The following is a 16,212-nucleotide window of genomic DNA, read 5'->3' as shown; positions in this document are numbered from 1 at the left end:
TATAATGTAGTACGTCAGGTTGTTTTTGACATTCCTTTGATAATTAATAAAAATTAGTGTTTTTTAAACATGGGAATTCCTTTTTTACTTTTTTGTATGGAACTAGTTTGGTAATACTTGATCCTTTTATCTGTTATGGTGTAGATTATTTTTGTAAGTTTAGTAAATTTTTGTCATGATTTTTAACCTTTTGAAATTTTTAATGAAACGTTTCCCACACTGGTTGTGCTATTTATTTTAATTTTGCTATTTTTTTTATTTACTCAAAATTTCTGTTATGTAACTGGTGCCTTGTATATGGCCAGGCTAGCAGGCACTCAGCAAATATTTACTTATTTATTCATTTAGTCATTTATTTAAACCTTTTTAAAAAAGATTTTATTTATTTTTAGAGAGAGGGCAGGGGAGGGAGAGAGGGAGAGAAACATCAATATGTGGTTACCTCTCGCACACCCCCAACTGGGAACCTGGCGTACAACCCAGGCATGTGCCCTGACTGGGCATTGAACTGACAACCCTTTGGTTCGCAGGCCAGCACTCAATCCACTGAGCCACATCAGCCAGGACATCAGCAAATATTTATTGAATATTACAACCGCTCCTTTGTTTTTGTTTTTGTTTTTTTTAGGATTGCTCCTAAGCTAAGAAAATCCCCCTTTTTTCATAGACCTGATGAATATATTTTCTAAAAGTTTTTCATATAATTATAATATATGACTTTTGGATATACCCAGAGTTTGTTTTTAAAGAAAAAAGCTTTTATTAGCAAGTTGTAATAATATCTAGAGTTTATTTGGGTGTATAGTTGGGATGTTAACGTGTGTGAGGATTGCTATGCAAGCTGTCACATTATTCTTTCATATCGTCTTGTTCTGAGAATATTTCTTACCCTTACATTTACCCTTTTTGTACCTCAATCCTTTTCTTTGGAAAAATCTTCTCATTTTTTTCAGAAAGCCTTTTACCCAGACTGATCAGTTAACATTTTGCCACATTTACTCTTTCTGTCATGTGCATATATGATGTTGTACACCAAAGTCTGCTGACAGGAGATGGAAGAACGTGTTCTTATGTACAGAGAGTTATTTACAGAGAGGAAATGGAGATTAAGGTTGGCACAAAGACCCATGAGTGATTCTCCCATTCCTGTTCATCCCTGCCCTGCACCCGCTTTCCCCCCAAAGATTAGTAATATTCCATGACATCTACAGGACAGATCCTGGGCTGTGGAGGACATAGTGACATCTCCTCCAGAGGGCACAGTTGGCGTTAGTTCATGAATTGCCGCGTGGGCTGTCCATGACTCAGTCCTCAGACTGTTGAAAACTCAGACAAGTACATGTTATCGTTCATCCCCCTTAGAGTTTACAGTCTGTTTGTCTTTGTGTTCAGTTGTAGAAGTCCTCCAGCCTTATAAATTTAATTTAGTTTTTTAAGTATATAAAGCATTTAATATAACTTAAATGTCAAAACTGTATAATAGAATTTTCTCAGAAATTTAATTCCTTTCCCTTATACCTTCTTTTTTTGTTTCTGCCCACCCTCTAGGAAACAATTTTATTACTTTATGGTTTATTCATTCTCTTTTTTCCTTTTGGAGAAATAAATAGGTAAAAAAAATGGAATATATATTGAAATGTTTGTGTTTTCCCCTCCCCCCATTTTTAGCTCTCCTGCATTCCCATGGAAGCCCTTTCTTACTGAAGGAATGGCATATTATATATACTCTTCGCCTTGCTTTCTTTTTTGCTTTTTTTCCCTAGACCTCACTATCTATTAGCCTGTGGAAATCTTCCTCATTTTTTCTTAGCTGTGTTATTCAAATGGGTGCTTATACCATTCCTGATATTTTGCCATCATAAACAATTGTTCAGTGAATATTTTTTAAATCTTTAAATTGCGACAGAGTCAAGTCCTGCAGGCAAATGGCATAAACACAAGTTACCTACAAAAAAAATGAAGATGGTTTTAGATTTATATAATGTACCTAGAACAGAATGTGACACAAAATATTTATTTTGTCTGACATTCATTCTTGTTTTTGTGTACGTACGTAACGATGGTGAATTATTTTAATGGATTCTGTTCATAATTAGTCCATATCCATATGAATATATTGCATATATTGTACTTTGTGGTTTTCCACCACTGCTTCATAACTCAGCAGGGACTATCCTAGGAATTAGTAGATGATATACAGGGTGGGTCCAAAGTATGTTTACAGCCCTGGCTGTTGTGCCTCAGTGGGTTGAGCCCTGGAACTGCAAACCAGTGGGTCGCCGGTTTGATTCCCCGTCATGGCACATGCCTGGGTTGCGGGCGAGGTCCCTATTTGGGGGTGTGTGAGAGGCATTTGATTGGTCTTTTTCTCACATATTGATGTTCCTCTCCTTTCTCCCTCCCTTCTCCCCTTAAAAAATAAAAAATAAATATTTTTTGTAAAGTATGTTTACAGTTGTGAGTACATGAAACAGTTTATTCTTATATTATTATTTATTTATTATTGTATTATTTTCCAGATGAACAGCTATAAACCACTTTTACCCCATCCTGTATTTTATATCTTCTCTCTCCTGTTTGGAACTACAAATCCCTAGAGAGCTGGCTTTTCAGCACCTAACAGAATGCTGGGCATTAGTAGCTCCTTAACGCATTTGTTAATTGGGAGAAGGGATTTAAAAAATATTACAGCTTTAGGAAAGAGTGAATAAAAGGAAATTGTGTTCACTTCCTATTTTTTCTCTCCAAATGTAGTTTGTGCTGAGAGCTATAACCCTGACGAAGAAGAGGAAGATACTGATCCAAGGGTAAGAACTACAGCGAAGGTTACTAGGTAGACTTGTTCTGTGACCCACTCATCCCCCTACTCCTCTACACACCAAATCAGATCATGCTGATAATTAAAATAAGTACAAATTTATAGAAAAACAATTTTAAAAATTGGAGTTTAAAAAAATAAATTTATAAATAAATACAAATTTAAATCTCAACAAGATGCCATTTTTTATCAAACAGATTAACAAATATTAAGAATGATACACCTGAAACTAATACAAAATAATATTGAATGTAAACTGTAATTAAAAAATAAAATAACACTGGCTGGTGTGGCTCAGTGGATTGAGCACCAGCCTGTGAACCAAAAGGTTGCTGGTTTGATTCGCAGTCAGGGCACAGGCCTGGGTTGTGGGCCAGGCCCCCAGTTGGGGGTGTGCAAGAGGCAGTCAGTCGATGTTTCTTTCCCTCTCTTTCTCCCTCCCTCCCGTAAAAATAAATAAATAAAATCTTAAAAGAAAAAAAAATTTGAAAAGAGAAGAATGAAAGCAAGATTGATTGAGGTGTTGGTAGTACGGGGTGCTGACCTATAGCTATCAAAGCCTTAAACATAGTCAGGACAACTGACTCAGCAGTTACCTGAGGGAGAACTCATTCCTGACAGTTGGGTCTTTTGGTACAATTATTCCTGGAAGGATGTATCCCAGATGTTAACGGTGGTGGTGGCAGGACTGTGGTTGACTTCTGGGAGCTTCTTTAAAAACTCAGGTTTTAAAATTCTTATACAGTTAACAGATTACTTCTATAAAAGCAAATACGAAACATCATTTTTTAAAGATTGATGTTATAAAAGAAACTTTAATGATCTGTCAAGTGTGTCTTAAAATGAGTAGCCTATTAAAGACTTCTGAAGTATTCTAAAAATAAAATGCTACCATTGTATGAATATAATAGACATGTAGATTTTTAAATATTTTTATTCTGGATACTGTAAAATTCCTGGTGACTTTTAAAAGTTAAATTGTTTTTTTACTAACTTTTTACTATTCAAAATGCTTAACGCATTTGATAATGTTATTGTTAGATTACGTGACATGCCTTTCTTTTTAGGGTGAAGACAGTACTTAGGAAAGAGCTGGATGGATCTCTCAATTATAAATAACAGCAGTGCTAGCAAAAATTATTTTTCAGTTCAATGCATATTTATTGAATATAATAGTAATAGTTTTGAGCATCTACTAAATGTTGGGTACTGTTTTAAACACTGCATATATTAACTAATTTATGACAACTCTAATTTTATTTTTTTATAAATTTTTAAAAGATTTTTTAAAATTTATTTTTAGAGGGAAGGGAAGGGAGGGAGAAAGAGAGGGAGAGAATATTAATGTGTGAGAGAAACATCATCAATCAGTTGCCTCTGCATGCCCCCATCTGGGGACCTGGCCAACAACCCAGGCCTGTGCCCTGACAGGGAATTGAACCAGCAACCTTTTGGTTTACAAGCCAGTGCTCATACACTGAGCCACACCAGCCAGGGCGCATCTCTAATTTTATAGATCCTACTACTACTACTACCACCACCACTACTACTACTGCTAATAATGACAATTACTATTATTTATTGAAATTTGAACTCTAGCTTCTATAGCTGTCATTTACTTTCTGTGTTTGCTTAGATTTCAATAGACAACTCAAACTTAACATGGATTCCTGTTTATCTCTCTTTTTAAACATTCTTTTCACCCATAGTCTTCTCTAGCTCAATTCATGGCAATACTATCCCTCCAGGTGCTCAGGCCCAAGACTTTAGGGTCACCCTCTGTTCTGCACATTTTTTCATACCCATATTTAATTTTTAAGCATATTCAATGGGATTAGTCTTAAAAACATATCCAAAATTCCACTACTTCTCAACACCTCCATTGCTGTCACCCTGGTCCTAACTACCACCATCGGGCCCTGGGATAATGACAGTAGCTTCCTTGCTTTCACCCTTTCTTCTCAAGGCTGTTCTTTACCCAGCAGCTAGTGTGAGCCTTTAAGAACATTAAATCTGCCCTGGCTGGTGGGGCTCAGTGGATTGAGCAACCGCCCTGCGATCCAAAGGGTTGCCAGTTCGATTCCCAGTCAGGGCACAGGCCTGGGTTGCAGGCCAGGTCCCCAGTTGGGAGCGTGTGAGAGGCAACCACACATTGATGTTTCTCTCCCTCTCTTTCTTCCTCCCTTCCCCTCTCTCTGAAAATAAATAAATAAAAGCTTTGAAAAATAAGATAAAAAACATTAGATCTCTTCTTTTCCTCAGTTACGACGCTCAGATTGCCCCGAAGTCACTGGAGAAAGTCCCAGTCATGTAACCTACAATGCCCTCTGTATTTGGGCACCGCCCACACCCGGCCCCCAAACCTGGCCTCCTCCCGATCTTTCCCCCTCACTCTGCATTAGTCACACCTGTCTCCTGGTCATTTTTCAGACATGCTATTTACCTACCATAAGGCCTTGTTTTTACTGGCCCTTCCCTTTGCTTGAGGGGTTCTTCCCACAGAGGTGGCCAACATGACCCCCTCCCTCAGGGTGTCCTCACTTCCTTGAGGTCTTTACACAAGTGTCGTCTTCTCAGTGAGGCCGCAGGTGGACACACATGCAGACACCCTTCCCTGCCTTATTTTTCTGCTAAACCTTATAACTCTTCACCATATTTTTATGTATTCATTGAGTATGAGAGCAGATGTTTTTGCCTGTGCATTCACTAGTATGTCCCCGGAGTGAGGACAGTGCCTGGCACCTAGTAGATACCTAGTATTTGTTGAATGAACAAATATAACCCTCTGCTTTTTAAATGAGGACCCTGAGGCTTCCAGGGGTAGCTCACTTGCTGGCAGCCACACAGTCAGTGGGTGGCCCTAGGGTGGGTACTCTTCATCCCCATGAGATTACCCTTCACAATCAGGGCACTGCTTGGAATTTATATAGAATTAAAATTATAGTAAACATGCTTAGTCTTCCCACTTTTTAGGGGAGAGAAATACACCAATTTGTAAGTGAAGTAAGATTTAAAACAGGATGTAAAATTGCCGTGGTTTTATTTGTATCGGCAGGTGATTCATCCTAAAACTGATGAACAGAGATGCAGACTCCAGGAAGCTTGCAAGGATATTCTCCTTTTCAAGAATCTTGATCAGGTAACAATGATTTTTGAAATATTTCTGTCTCTTTATTTTGCTTCTGTAACTTGTTTCCTGAACCTACACAACCCAGCTGTCTCACTTCTACTATCTAGGCAATTTTCTAGATAAACTTTCTGTTATAATTTGAACAAATAAAATATTTTTATCTTTTAGCTTTTTTCCTTTGTCATTTAAACAGTTTAATAGCATTATTTTGCTTCCATTATACTTACTGATACAGTTACTTTCTGGTGATGGCAGATAATGTTGGTAAGTAATTGTATGTGTTCATATAGAAATGATTGAAGCAGTATTAACTGTCTGATAATCTCATTTATTGAGTACCTGTGATGTAATATTTTTCTTAGAAACTATTTATTAAGCCCCTTTAGACATTTGAAAAGAAGCGGAACAGTGAAGTGATGTGGTTGGCTAGTCAGGGCAGTTGTTATACGACTCCAGGAGATAGCCTCCCGTGCCATCCCAGGCCCTAAGATTTGATGATCCTGTTAAATACCTATAGGAAGGTGACGTCATATGGTTTTTTCACATGACAGTGGAGCTATCAGGGCCAGTGACAGTCACGTGGGTGTAGGTGGGAGAATGGGCACCATGATTTAGAGAGTTATTTTTGCTTAAATTATGGAAAAAAATTTCAAAACAGTACTGCCTTAGAAAAACGGAGCAACTAAACTGTGTACATGGAGGTGCGCAGCTGGATAGTTCCAGGAGAGCGCTTGTTTCAGACAGCCTGTGTGTGGGTTTCTGCTTGACGCGGGGGACCAGTCCGATTTGGGGACTTCCACTGTGTAGTCACAAACTGAGATAAGTATAGTCTTTTTTTTTCCCCAGCAAATGTAAAGCCGCCTTTTCTCCTTGTGTTTGTCACCCTGCAGGAGCAGCTTTCTCAGGTCCTCGATGCCATGTTCGAAAGGGCAGTCAAAGTGACCGAGCATGTCATTGACCAAGGAGACGACGGAGACAACTTCTACGTCATCGAAAGGTAGGAGGCGGGGCTTGGCGGTCGTGGGGCCGCAGGGCCTGTAACTCACGTTTAGGACAAGTGCTTTACCCGACACTTTGTTCTGCCCAAAGGAGGGCTCAGGCGGGTGACCAAGCTTCCCAAAGCGTGCCCATCTCTGTCCACAGGCTCCCCTCTCTGCTGCCTCAGTCTCTGGCTCTCCCAGGTATAAGCCATGTTGGAAAACATGAAACATGCAAGTTTGACCTGCTCACCTTGGTGGGTCCTAACATCGTGAACTGTTAGTGTCATTTGGGGGACTCCTTATGACCCCCTCTGAAAGGAACACCCTCACCAGAGTTTAAGGTCAATAAGATGTTGCCTCACCCAATAGCTTCCATTATTTTTCAGTTTTTTCTATTGAAGCAATTTCAGAATTACAGAAATGTTACACAGATAGTACAAAAAATTCTTATAAAACTAGTTACTGTTTTACCACATTTGTTTTATTAATTGAGAAAAATTAAGTACCTAGTGTTTCCCTGAGGAGGGACTGAAAACACGTACGTGAATTTCCTCCGACTTCCATTTCCCAATCATGGCCTCACTGCGTTTACCTTGCCCACCAGGTAAGTGCAGGCCTGCTTCTCTGCTGAGTGGTGAGCTCCCTTCAGAGCAGGGTTAGTGCCACATAACTGACACTTTAGTGATTGATTTTATTCTCTGCTTCTTGTGTAACATACGATACCTAGTGATTTTATCAGACAAATGGAAGCTCTTTATAGGAAATTTAGAAAATTAAAATAAAAACAGGAGCCCTGGCTGGTGTGGCTCAGTGGATTGAGCATCAACCTGTGAACCAAAAAGTCACCAATTTGATCCCTTGTCAGGGCACATGCCTGGGTTGCAAGTCCGGGCCCCAGTTGGGGACATGCGAGAGGCAACTGATGGATGTTTCTCTCCCTCTTTCTCCCTTTCTTCCCCTAGCTCTAAAAATAAATAAATAAAATATTTTAAAAATAAATAAAAACAGGAAAGATAGTGATTTAGTCATAATTTCATTACCAGAGTGTATCCTTCCTTTTTTTTTTTCCCTATGCTTTACTGTTGAGGTCAAATCCATTACCCCAAATTTGGTTCAGATGTTGCAACTGATGATCGCACACACACTAAGGGAATAAAAAGGTTTCTTACTCACATAACAAGGCTTTTTAGGGAGAGCAAGTCAAACTCCCAAAAAGTCCAAAAATGAGACAGTAGGGAGGGATGACTGGCTTGGAACTTCATGGTGTTTAGACAGTGGGACTTGGGTGAGGGTACCTCCTACACGTGGGCTGGCATCTTTTATATTGACTGTATAATGTGAATATAGGTATGTATTTGACCCATCCCTTCTTGTTAGCAGATTAAACTGTAATTTTTGCTGTTATAAATACTACCTGGTGAGCATCCCTGTAGTTTAATCATTTTCAGTAGCTTTGATTATCTTCTCTAGAATGCCAATTAGGAAATGGAATTGCTGTGTCAAAGGGTCTCTTTAAGGAATTTGCTACATGTTGTTAATTATTTAGCAGAAACTTGGAGCTCATTTACGTTTGCCTCAGTGGTGTATTGAGGGTGCCTGTTTCTCCAAACGCTTGTCAGTTCTAATATCATCATCAACTGACGGATAGAAATGTTATTTTTTGTATTTTTTTTAATCTTAATCAATTCTACATCCTCGTTTTCAACAGACTGCGAAACAAAACCCATACATTCATTTGAATACCTGCAGAAAAGGCACTGGACAAAATTCAGCTCATTTTCTGGATAAAAACTCCCCACAAACTAGGAACATGAGGGACTTTTCTCCAACCTAATCAAAGGCATTTTGAAAAACCTACAGCTAACATCATACTTCCTAGTGAAAGAGGGAATGTTTTCCCTTTAAGATCAAGAACAAGGCGAGGATGCGTGCTCCCGCCACTGCTATTTAATACAGCGTGTCGGTCGTAGCCAGTGCAGTGAGGGGAAGGGAGAAGATGGAAAAGGAGAAGAAGGCGCCAAGGCAGGCCAACAGGCATCTCGACTGGAAAGTAAGAAGTAAAGCTCTCTCTGCTTGCAGGTGACACGAGCCTCTAGAAAAGCCTAACATGCTACAAAAAAGGCACTAGAACTAATAATTGAGTTTAGCAAGGTCACAGAATACAAAGTCCTGATGCAAAAATCTGTTGGGAATGTCCTATAACAATGTTTTCTAGCTTCTATACTTTCTGTTCTTGTATCACCTGCCAGCTCTTAAATTTATTTTTAGAATTAATAAATGAAATTGTTTTTTGTTATACTTTCAGGGGAACTTACGATATTTTAGTAACAAAAGATAATCAGACTCGCTCTGTTGGTCAGTATGACAACCGTGGAAGTTTCGGAGAACTAGCTCTGATGTACAACACCCCGAGAGCTGCTACCATTATTGCCACTTCGGAAGGCTCCCTTTGGGGACTGGTGAGTCAGAGAAATGGTTCGCCTCGCATGGCCTAGTAGTGATTCCCTGTACTCCTGAGTCGCTGTCCTTAGGCTATTGATTAACACTATTTTATAGCCAGTTATTTGAAAGACATTGTGGAAGGCCCTGACTGGTTGGGCTCAGTGGGTTGGGCATTGTCATGCAAGCGGAAGGGTTGCAGGATCTACTCCCAGGCAGGGCACACGCCTGGGTTGCAGGGACAGGTGTCTGGCAGGGGGCACGGGAGAGGCAACCCATGACGCTTATCTCGCATTTTGGTGTCTCACTCCCATCTCTCTCTCTCTCCCATCCCCTCTATCCAATAATAAAGAAATAAAATTAAAAAAAATAAAATAAAAGGATTTGTCAGTGCCATATACTGTAAATTACAGGACAACAGCTGGGTCTTGTGACCTTGCAGTCATGTCAGCTCTTGTTACATTTTCTGTTTTATGTTTTTATGAGACAAGTGTGGGGGGATAACTCTCTACAAGAAAGATAAGTCATTGAAAGCTCTGCCAACATCGTTCTGCATCCCTGGCTGTCTGTCCCAGGACTAATTTTCCTCTTATGTTCAGCCATCCACTTCTGATTGGTCGATGCCAATATCCAATAGGTTTAGACGATTGGAAAGGCTGGGAAAGCAAACTTTCCTAGAATGTCTTAGGCGTAGCACAGCTGTGATACCCATCCTTTATTATACAGGACCCATCTTCCTTCAAAATATATAACTCTCTTCCTTCTTAAACTAATCATCCTCTTGTACAGACTCTGAATTTCACTTTTAAAATATTGGCATCTATGGTCATTTGTTTTTGTTTACCTTACAAGCAGAATTAAATGTATAGTGTAAAATTACCAACATATTTCCTCAAATGAAGTCACATTTTAAAGACATAATAGAACACTACTGTGCTTTAAGAAAATTAAGAATGCTCCTGAGAGATAAGTGATACAGTGGCTTCAGAACAGATCACACACTTTGGGGACTCTGTGATTGGAAAACTAAAGGATAGATCAATAAATAATCGGGGGAAATAAACTCTGTTATAAAATGCTTTGATGCTAACTACTGATCTAGGCCAAGATGGAATAACCCCTCTCCCTCTTAAAATTCAAAACCTCTAGATACCATACAACAAGCAAACATAGGGAGACCCTAAAAGATAGAAAGGGGAAGGCAGCCTGGCTAGGGTCTCAGGACTTAAGAAAGTCAATAGAAACTTTCTCAGGGACTTCTGAAGTCACAGGAAGGGCTTGGAACCTCAGGGTTATTTGCTTGACTGAACGCTTGCTGCCTGAAGGAGCTACCATTTCACGGTGAGAGTTTCCTCTTCACTGCTCCATTGGAATCTCCCTGAAAGCTGGGATGGTGTCTCTGATGATTTTCTATACCCTCCACAGTCACAGACACTGGCCTTGTGCAGCACGAGAGTCCTGGGAAGTGTAAGAGCATGCATAAAATGGGGTTGGCACGTGAACAGACAGGTCAGTGTAAGAGATACCGGTTGTTGCTTCAAGCGACAGCAACACATGATGGCAGCCACCACAGGCCCAGACATTTTATGAAAACCAACTATAGAGCCTTAAAATAGAATGTGGATCTAAGTACCCAGAAGCCCTCCCCTGCTTTGTAAGGTTTATAACAAAAGTTAATGTGAATGAAGTTAATAGTTCTCATGGAGCAGTGGACCCAAGAGCCATATCAGTGCTAGCGAAGTGGCAGAATTCATACAGTATCAAAGTCGTCCTGCAGGAGCTTCGGCGCCTAATGATGTCTGGAGAAAATACGAAACTCCCTGAGCCACCTGGAGGACAGTGTTACAGCAGTTAATAAAAGAGGAAAACCGCCAGTCCCCACCCCGTCCCCTTCTGATTTAAGCAGTCTTCATTTTCCACAGCAGTAAATTTTCTAGATATATCTCGTAGACCTCAAAGTACTGGAAAGGAAGCTCCCATTCAAAGGCAATTTATCTGAAGATAACTGTAAACGATACTGATTTTTTTGTCCATTTAAAATATATGAGGTTGCACTACAAAAAATATCTATCAGTTGTCAGTGGAAACACAATTTGCTATTTCAGTTGTAGGATCTTTGTAACATTGTAGATTTTTTCAAATACTGTTGATTTGGACAGTGCCTACTTTATAATTCCCATTTTCTCAGTCTTTTTTTTTTTTTTTTTTTTTTTAGATTATTGTGTTTCTATTACAGTTGTCCCACTTTTTCCCCATTGTTTCCCCCACCCCGCCCACCCCTTCTCCCACACATTTTCTCAGTCTTGATTGTCCTCTTTCCACGGTATTCTTGGCCTAGATTGGCCCAGAAAACATGTAAAAACTGAATTCTAAAGATAATGGAGTAATATTCTGAAGTATAACAGTAACAGTTTAAATGATACATTTCTAACCTTGGACTTCAAGAAGGTAGTGGCATGTACCTACTATAGCAATCAGAGATTGAATGGCTCTTTTCAAGCAGACAGATGAAGAAAATGGGGCAGAATCTGGCAAAATGCTAGAGAGCAAACATTATTTCTGCCGCAGATCATACTACCCATGTAGAGTGCAGTAGGTGATTTCCTTTGTGAGGCAGATGAAGCATGGCATGGGGTAGGGCCTGGGAATTCTCTAGTTAATGGGATATGAGCCAGGGAAGCCCATTTAGTCATCTCGATTTAGTTGTCTTTCATTCATTTTCTCCATCCCACTCTTACTGCGTCATCAAGAATGCTGACATAGCAAACCTGCAGCTCCCACGCCTTCAGTCCCTTCCTGCTCTTCATTCTGCCAGCCTTTGGGACGTCGTTACTGTACGCTCCCCTCACCTCCCAAAAAATCCATTTCTGACAGCCCGAGGTAGAACAAAACTACACTTAGGTACAAATAACTGCTTTCCCATTTAGGAGCCTAAAACGAATCGATTAACATTCGCCTGGCTGCATGTCCTTCCCCACATGTCTGAGAGGTACCTGACTAGCTCTGGTTAACTGTCTCCTGAGTCTGAATCCATGACTTGCTAGGGTCAGGGTACCTGCCTGCCTTCATCTTGAGTTTCCTTCTGTCTCTATTAATTTCGATTCTACCGCTCCTTCAGGTCCCAGACAAATTATATTTTTGTAACATAACTGTCCTTGAGCACGCCCGCCTGCTGTGTGGGATGTCTCTCTCCCTCCGTGGAATTCTTGTGGCGCTTACTTTGTTGTTCATCTAGTACATTGCATGTGCTGTCTTGAACTGTGAATGTTTTTATTTCTATATACTTTGTATTGTCTCCTCATTGAGATCGTAAAGTCCTTGAGGGCAAAAAACCATCTGATTGTTTTATCTCCTTTTTCTGAAGGTGCTTCTTTTCCCACTGAAGAGTGACTGTAAAATCGCAAATGTTTGAGTGCAAGTTTTCACTTTGTATTCTACTTACGGTCCATAGGTGGCGCCCATCGCGTACTGCATAGCAAGCAAGAGCTTGTGGGGCTTCTGTCTGGCTCAGAACACAGTTCTTTTTCTCCGAGTGACGACTCAGATGGAAACATCCGGCTTAGTACCTTTCACAGTCCTCTGATACTTGCTGTGGCCAGCTCATTAAGCCATAGGCATTCTCTTACACACGCATTTACCAGAACTTTCATATTCTTTCTTGTAGGACCGTGTGACTTTCAGAAGGATCATAGTGAAAAACAATGCAAAAAAGCGGAAGATGTTTGAAGCATTTATTGAATCTGTGCCTCTTCTTAAATCACTAGAGGTAAAGTTTATTTGAGTAAGACTCTGTGCAGACTTAAGGAAAGCGATTATGCCCTAGTTGGAGTGTTGTCTGTACACCAAAATGTTGTGAGTTCAATTCCCATTCAGGGCACTTACACCTAGGTTGCGGGTTTGGGACTCGTACGGGAGGTAACCGACCAATGTTTCTTTCTCAATTAATATTTCTTTCTCCCCCCCCACTCCTCTCTTTCTAAAATCAGTAAACACATCCTTGGATGAGGATTTTTTTAAAAAAAGAATACAAAAGCTATTAAAACTATTCTGTTGCCCTGGCCAGGTAGCTCGGTTGGTTAGAGTGTCATCCCAATAGTCCAAGGTTATAGGTTTGACCTCCAGTTAGGGCACATACAAGAAGCAACCAATGATGCATAAATAAATGGAACAAGAAATCAATGTCTCTCTCTCTCTGTCCCCCTGCCCCCATAATCAATAAATTTTAAAATTTTTAATTAAAAAACTATTATATTTTTAGGTTTTCAAATCAAACTATTCTAACCCATTTCTGTGTTGTATAGATATTATTTGCGACTCTTAGTTGAGTGTGTCTCTTGTTCCAGGTGTCGGAGCGGATGAAGATTGTGGATGTAATAGGAGAGAAGATCTACAAGGATGGAGAGCGCATAATCACTCAGGTAAGGGGACCTCACCTTCTGAAGGACTGGTGCCTCATTTGTCCCCTCACTTTTGGGAGCTCATGTTGCAAGATACTAGAGCACGCTTCTGGAAGCGCTTTTGAAGCCCATTGTTGTTCGTCTCACTGACATGCAGATCTGTTGCCTTCATTCACCATTCCTTGGCTTCTGGCGTTGGTTCTTTTGGATGTCATTTTCTTTTAACCCTGACTAAGCTTCATTCATGGCTGTTAAAACCTGGGGAAGGTCGAAGAGCTGTGCCCTTTCCCTCCTTTCTATGTGCAGCACAAACATAGCTTCTTAGCTGTTCTACAACTACCAGAATCTTCAGTCTCCAAAGAAACTCTACTTCATCCTGAAAGCCCCAGGCCTTCAGGAGGCAGGTCAAGAGGTGTGAGAAGCCTCAGTGTTTTCTGGGGTGTCCGTGCCCTTGAAGACCAGAGTGCTGGCCAGTGGTGCAGAATGGACATGGATTAATACACTTAGTATAGACCCCTTTGGACAGTGTCTCTAGACCAAGGGTTCTGCCAGTTAGCTCCCAGGACCGGCAGCATCAGCGGCATCTGGGAATTTCTGATAGTCCTGGGCATTGTTAGAATGCAAGTTCTTTGGCTCCACTCGAGACCTGCTGAACCAGAAAATATGCTGTTTTGTTTGTTTGTTTTGGTCAGCTTGTACGTTTTATATACAACAAAATTACCAAGTTTAAGTGTACAATTCAAAAATCTTCTAACACCCCTGTAACCATAGTATATGGCATTGCCATCACCCCAAGAAGTTCCCTCATTTGTATTTTCAGTTAGTCCCCTCCCCAGCCCCCTCACTTCTGGAGACAGCTGGTCTGCCTTCTATCACTATAGAAATTCCTGTTCTAGAATTTTATATAAATGAACTCATAATGTATAGTCCTTTGTGTCTGACTTCTTTCTCTCAGCATATGTTCTTGAGATTTACCCATGTGGTTCGTATCAGCTGATCATTCCCTCTTATTGCCGAGTAGTATTCATTGTATGGATGCAGCATAATTCCACGCACCAGCTGAGGGACATTGGGGTCTTTTCAGTTTTTGGTGATTATGAATAAAGCTAAAATGAACACTCACACACAAGTCTTTGTGTGGACATACGTTTTTATGGAATTGCTGGGTCACATGGTAAACATATGTTTAGTAAACTGCCAAATTGTTTTTTTAAATGGCTATACCATTTTGCATTCCCCTCAGCAATGCACAAGAGTTCCAGTTGCTCTGTGTCCTCATCAACATTTAGCATCTACGGTTTTTAATTTTCAGAAGCTGCCCAGCCCTTATGAATTCTTTCTCAGTCACAGCCTCTCCTACCTCCCTATCCTGACTTGTATGGTCATCACATATTTGCTTTTCTTTACAGTCGTTCCCACTTATGTATACATCTTAAATAATATGGCCAAGTTTTGCTTTAAAAAAAAAAATTCTTTCATTGGAATTAGAAAGTACGTATTCTTTTATTTGCATCTTTTCTTTTTTGCTCAGTGTTCATTCACGTTGTATGCAGCTGCAGTTTCTTGGGTTTTATTGCTTGATAGTATTCCAGTATGTGAGTATAAACTATTTGCCTTTCCACTGCTGACGGACATTTAGGGTGTTTCCAGTTTGTAGCTACTATGAACAATACTTCAGTGATTGCATTAATTTGGGTTTCAAATGTTAAAGCTACCCTTTGTTGCTGAGACAAAATAAACCAGCTTGGCCATCATATAGTATCTTTTTAATATATGGGTGAATCCAATTTGCTAATATTTTGTTTAAGATCTTATATCTGTGTTCCCAAATGAGGCTTGTCTATACGTTTCCATTTTATAGTATCTTTGTCAGATTTTTATATAAAGATAATGTTAACTCATAACGTAAGTTGGAATTCAGTTCTCTTTTCTATTATCTTTACACGTGGATTTTGCCCAAGGATGGGCGCCCTGCTTAATACAGATGTCTGGTTGGGGCCCAGATACAGCAGAAAGAATAGAAGCCACTGCCTGTTGCAGGGGATACTGGAATCCTCCAGACCACACGTGCTGTCCGGGCAGCCCCTGGCCAGCTGGCTGTCCCTTCAGAGATTTTTTGTAGTACATCCTTCCAAGCTTATCAACACGAATTTTTATGTTTGTGTTGATTTTTCAGTTTCTTTCCTGGCTCCCCATCCTTCATCAACTCCTATCATGCAGCTGTTTCTGTAATGCTAGAACTTCATGGTATTTGGCTCTGCTGGGCGTAGGGTAGCTACCCAGCATAGCAGCACAGAAACCCACAGACACCCCCTTTATAAAGCTGTGTGACAGTGATTGTTACATGGTGACCTGGCGCTAGAAAACCCAGGAACATCAGCCTCAGCTGTGCATGGGGCCCACTTGGAGTACCGTACGGTAGTCAGAGGACACGAAGCCTTGTGAATG

The 16,212-nt window shown here is 40.3% G+C and overlaps 1 protein-coding gene and 1 pseudogene across 1 annotated transcript in view; both read left to right on the top strand.

Moving 5' to 3' along the window:
• The window catches only part of PRKAR2A (protein kinase cAMP-dependent type II regulatory subunit alpha), a 37,189-nt gene that overhangs the window by 13,458 nt on the left and 7,519 nt on the right, over window positions 1-16,212 (top strand). Inside the window, exons 3-8 of the mRNA XM_090284694.1 lie at window positions 2,755-2,807; window positions 5,874-5,957; window positions 6,839-6,945; window positions 9,234-9,387; window positions 13,032-13,133; window positions 13,711-13,785. Coding sequence (XP_090140820.1) covers window positions 2,755-2,807; window positions 5,874-5,957; window positions 6,839-6,945; window positions 9,234-9,387; window positions 13,032-13,133; window positions 13,711-13,785 — 575 coding nt within the window. The remainder of the gene's footprint in view (window positions 1-2,754; window positions 2,808-5,873; window positions 5,958-6,838; window positions 6,946-9,233; window positions 9,388-13,031; window positions 13,134-13,710; window positions 13,786-16,212) is intronic.
• On the top strand, window positions 10,843-11,222 carry LOC150005426 (ubiquitin-conjugating enzyme E2 variant 1 pseudogene; annotated as a pseudogene).

This window comes from Furipterus horrens, unplaced genomic scaffold, assembly GCF_987537825.1.
Source record: "Furipterus horrens unplaced genomic scaffold, mFurHor1.1.pri manual_scaffold_7, whole genome shotgun sequence".
Classification (NCBI taxonomy): Eukaryota; Metazoa; Chordata; class Mammalia; order Chiroptera; family Furipteridae; genus Furipterus; species Furipterus horrens.
This window is presented reverse-complemented; position numbering and strand designations above follow the sequence as displayed.